The 5,075-nt window shown below is 43.5% G+C and overlaps 1 protein-coding gene across 1 annotated transcript; it reads right to left on the bottom strand.

The window, feature by feature from the left end:
• Positions 1-1,353: 1,353 nt before the first annotated feature.
• Positions 1,354-2,837, bottom strand: MELLADRAFT_95023 (uncharacterized protein; the record flags this gene model as incomplete). Its single annotated transcript, XM_007417717.1, has 7 exons — positions 1,354-1,499; positions 1,569-1,826; positions 1,896-2,106; positions 2,153-2,265; positions 2,344-2,451; positions 2,515-2,681; positions 2,755-2,837. The coding sequence occupies 7 exons, from the start codon at positions 2,835-2,837 to the stop codon at positions 1,354-1,356; spliced, it is 1,086 nt and encodes a 361-aa protein (XP_007417779.1).
• Positions 2,838-5,075: the final 2,238 nt, after the last annotated feature.

The following is a 5,075-nucleotide window of genomic DNA, read 5'->3' as shown; positions in this document are numbered from 1 at the left end:
TTTACCAGTTGATCAACCATTGGTTTGCTATCGTCTCGGTGTCATTGTCTGTAAGAAGGTCAGTACAAATCTATATTGAAAACCTGAAGACACTCAAAACTGACCTTCCATTTCAAGGGCAGTTGCCAATACTGACAGTTTACCTTGCATGTTCAGGGCCCATTTGACAGCTTGCCTACATTCACGACCGATCCGGCGTATCTCATCGTGAGAATGACTCAAGTCAAGGTAGGCTCGTATCCCGTCTCGAGTGTCCGGATCAACCGCCCAAGCCTCCCCTGGATGGGTCAGTTGACCGATGTCCCAAAACGGATCAGCACCTGTGGCTACCCGCCCCTTCGGACACTAGCCAATAGGAAACGGGCCATTCCTATTGGCGACAAGCCGAAGACCCCCCTTCCGACACGCCGACGCGGCCGCCGCGTCGGATTCACAACTACAATAACACAAGTTCACACATGGATTTTAACATTGCCAACATTTATCACCACGTAAACATAGTATCACCATACTACTATCAAGACATAGAACACCTGCATACAAAATTACCCAACGCTTCAAGATGTTACATAAGAAGCTGTCACACAAGTGTGATCTCCAGTCACACGTGGTGTGAATCTCGGTCGCACATGTGTGATTTTGGGTCAAACTTGTGAAATTACGGAATTGCACAACCCCTTTTTCACACATGTGTGATTTTTGCCCACACATGTGTCACTCAAGCTTGAATTGCGTTTAGCCATAAATCACACGTTTTACATCTGCATATGTACAACCCTTGTCACCCATGTGTGATTAATGGCTACACGCAATCACAAAATGGTCACACATGTGTGATCGAGACTCACATATGTGTGAGCGTTGATCACACATGTGTGATCAAGGCTCACACATGTGTGATCTTGGATCACACATGTGTGATCATGGATCACACATGTGTGACCATTTTTGAGCTATAGACTGTACATCACATACATATACTAGTGATTTCAGTTAAAACTTGTGTCAACAAGAGTCACACATGTGTGACTTCAACTGACATGTGTTACTGTCATATCATCTAAATGAGTAACATACATTTGAAAAGTCAAATTACATCATCACACATTTGTGAACGGCAATCACACAAATCAGAAAAGAAATCACACAGGTGTGAATAGAAATCACACATGCGTGAATTGAAGTCACACACATGTGTGAACAGAAATCACACACGTGGGAAAACTAACTACCACGGTTCAACTACATACACTTCTTGTGATTCCAACCTTTGAACATTGGATCCCATTCTCACGTTTGTAACAAACTTTTGTGCATTCACCTCACAAGACTTTTAAAACACAAATTTCTTAGCTAGCTATTCATATTATCATCATCCACAATACCCTCCCATTCATCATTATCTTCATCATCATGGATGAAGAGCTGATCTACCATTCCACCTAGCTCTTCCCCAAAATCATTTTCATCTTCCCCGTGAAGCATATTTTGCTCAAAATCTTCCAGCTCATCAAGATCAGTGGATTCTATATGTTTGGCATTGATAATCTCTTCCAATAATGACTGACCCCTACCCACCAAACTCCTCCAGCGCTGAATCAATGTATTAATCTCTTGCTCTGTCACCATTGTGTGGCGATAAGTTCTTCTTAATAACTCCACAATATTTCCATCCCAATTCATCCATGTCCCATAATGCTTCTGACAAAGATTGCTGTGAAGCGCTTTCAAAACCCCCAAATTCACCTCCCAAACATCCTTTGAGATGCGCTGACAGGGCTGAACTAATTCAATTAGCTCCTTTCCACCTCCTTCAGGATCATAATCTTCAAAATCAAGGTCATGGTCATTATCAGAAACTTCACACGCACATATCATTATCAAGCAGAACTTACCACCACTACACAAAGCTAGTAAACCATCAAATTTTAATTCCATATTCAGTGCTTGGTGAACCATCTGCTGAGCCTCCCTTCCAATCCTTCTAAGCTCTAATTCACAACAACTCCGCTGTTGCAAAAAAGCTTGTATGCCTTCAATGGTTTGCGCATTCACAGCCCATTTCTCCGTGGGATGTGTAAGCGCACCTACATTCCAGAAATTATCCTCAAACGGGAGTCTCTTGGCTTCATCAAGGGACCATGCGGCTGACAGGGCGGATTCGGTTGTATAGTGAGACTTGATCTTCATATGAAGTCCATTTGCGTTTGAACATCAACTGTTTTTTCGTCATCAGAGTTTTCATACCCTGTTGAGCTTTGGTTCCTGCAGTGTTTCAAATGTAAACATTCAATCATCAATCCACCATAGAAAAAAGGAACTGAACCCAAAAAAGAACATTACCTTCAGCGTACTTATCCCACTTCTTTTGAGCCTCTACAATACCCACTTTGGCTTCATATAGCTTCATCTTGGCAAGGCGCACACGTATCAGAGCCTCTGCTTTTTTACCTGAGATAAAAAAGCATTTTTCAGCGGAAGCCAAAATTACATTGGGAAATAAATGGTACACACCAGTTGATGCACGAAGGCGGCGGAATTCCGGACTTCCTAACTCTTCTGTCACATCGGCGATAGACTTCTCCAGTTCAACAATTGACGCTGGTAAGGTCAATGATGATTCAACTTCATCATCTGTCCAATTTCTTCGTCGTTTCCTTCGAAGTCGTCGGAGTTCATCACTATATTATAGGAATAACATCTGATCAAACTAGATTCTTTGACGGCCCACTTTTAACAAAGTATCCAACGTACTGGGCATCTTTCACCTCCGCCTTGAGGTCCAGTAGCTCCACCAACCGATCCCCTAGTTCCTGCTGAGCATTACCATCCGCCATTGCAGCAAGTTGCAACTGTCTTTGCCGATCCCACTGGTCCGAGAAATATACCCATGTATACGACTCATCTTGACTCTCTAACTTTTTGAGAGTCTCAGATGCAACATCCAACCGCTGTTCAGCTGTCTTCAGCTTCACCGCACATGACCGCGCTAGAGATATGAATTGAAATTGAAATTGAGCTCAGGAGGTTTATTAAAGATAAAGATTGCGTAAACATACCAGCATTCCTGCATCGCATATCATTGCAGTGACTTGACTTTAAATCAATCATATCTACTCAATGTTGTTTTGTCGAGCATCGACAAGGAGCTATAAGTGGATCAAGGTCTGACCAATCCCGCTCTAAACCCTCGCCATCCGACAAACCCCAACCCTTGTTCAACCTGGGATTATATTTAAGTTGACAAGTCCACTCGTGAGCATAAGCGTGAAAGGCACTCGTTGCAAATCTGATATCTCCCTGTGCCACCTCTTCTTCAAAGTATCTATGCTGTCAAATGAAGCAAAGTTCTTCATTGTACGATAAAAAAATCATGGAGGAGACAAAGCCAAATACCTTCTTAACACTTTTTTCCAAGGTACATCCGATGTCATATAAGATTTGAAAGCTTTTTGGAGGCTTTCCACTTTCAGCCGTATCTTTCATTAGCTGATCAAGCAGTGCAAGTACATAATACTGACTGTTAAACAATATCAATCAATTCAAACACACCCATTCACAAGTTTAAGAGTTTGGAAAGCTTACCGCTCTCCACTTTGAATTACATTCACAAATTTCAGCACATGGTCATGTTGACATGCAAGTCCAATCAGACCTGTTTCATCACATCCCTTCCATGTTGATCTTCCCTGAATGTCTCCTGCGGCTGTGTGCGAGACTGAACACCGATCCTAAAACAAAGTCTTAACATATCAGCCGGATGAAGCCCAATAGAAATCACAACATTGTGACGAAGACTCACAATTGTCTGACTGACAATCACACAATTGTGACGGAGGCTCACAATGCTGAGACAAAGACTCACAATTGTGTGACATAGACTCTCCATTTTCAGGTCTCCTTTCCGGGAGACCAGGAAAGACGAAGAGGTTTACCCTCATCTTGTCTTTCAATGCTTGGCGCACTAGGTTTCGATGCCAAGTGTAAGACTTGCTCCATAGGAGTGAGGCTTACAAGGCTGCGGGCGTAAGCCTAGCGTGGCCTAAATCTCACAAGATGTCTCTAAGGTCATCTTGTGAGAGTTCATAGAAGGTATCTCCCCGAAGAGAGAGGGCTGGGACCTTTGAACCCATATCAGGGAACAAGGTTTGAAGAGCCGAGACCCTGCCAAAAGGGTCTCAGCCCCAATCTCTTCGGGACGAGTTACGATGATACCAACCACGCACGCGTTTTTATTTAAAACCAAAGTAAGGTACACTACATTAACATTGAAAAGCATTGGGCAAAGAGAAACAGGTACAACAATAAGACAAACAACAAAAATGCTCTTAAAAATTTTATGCGCAATGCAAACGGTGAAGTAAAGCTAGTGTAGCACGAACATTGTCACGACTGTACTTTCTAATGTAGCATTTATAACATGACGACTTCCATCTTCCGGAGCGTTTCAACGCTCGCACCGAACTACCCATCGCAGCCTTGAAGGAAGCCCCTCCAATTCTCAAGCTGTGGCCTGACCACACTACGTTATCAATAGGCTTGTGTCGACGAAGGAAATTCAACACTGTGACTCTTGCAATCGGGGACTGGTGGTCACTTGCAGGGAATAGTGGATCGTTGGGGTTGCCTGGCACCTTGACCAGCAGTGTACGCAGTGCCGTTACAGGATCGAGAGCATTCGGTTGCTTGGACAGGCGTAATAATTGAATTTCCCCCGGTGCCGCCGTTTTTGCCAACCGCAGCCTTATTTCAGCTCTGTTGTAGTTGCTGCTGAAGGTGACATCTTTCCGACGTATGAAAACACCTGGATGGTCGATCGAAAGGGTGAGTTCACCTAATCTTGCTAAACCCCAGAACCCCACCAGAATCAACGCATTCATTACTATGCCAGATGTAGTGAAGTTGCAGAGACGGCTCGTCAGTCTGTGTACGTCCATTAGAGTTAATCCGGCACGTCTCGATTCCTTTTTCCTTTCTGTTTTCTCGGCTGCTTTCAACAATAAGCGCAGTCTGTCTTCATTGATATCTGGAAATTCTTCATCGTGTAACACATGCCACATTCGTAATCCAGATAA

Source organism: Melampsora larici-populina, assembly GCF_000204055.1.
Source record: "Melampsora larici-populina 98AG31 unplaced genomic scaffold MELLAscaffold_77, whole genome shotgun sequence".
Lineage (NCBI taxonomy): Eukaryota > Fungi > Basidiomycota > Pucciniomycetes > Pucciniales > Melampsoraceae > Melampsora > Melampsora laricis-populina.
Note: the sequence above shows the minus strand (reverse complement) of the source record. Positions and strands in the feature narration are given on the sequence as shown.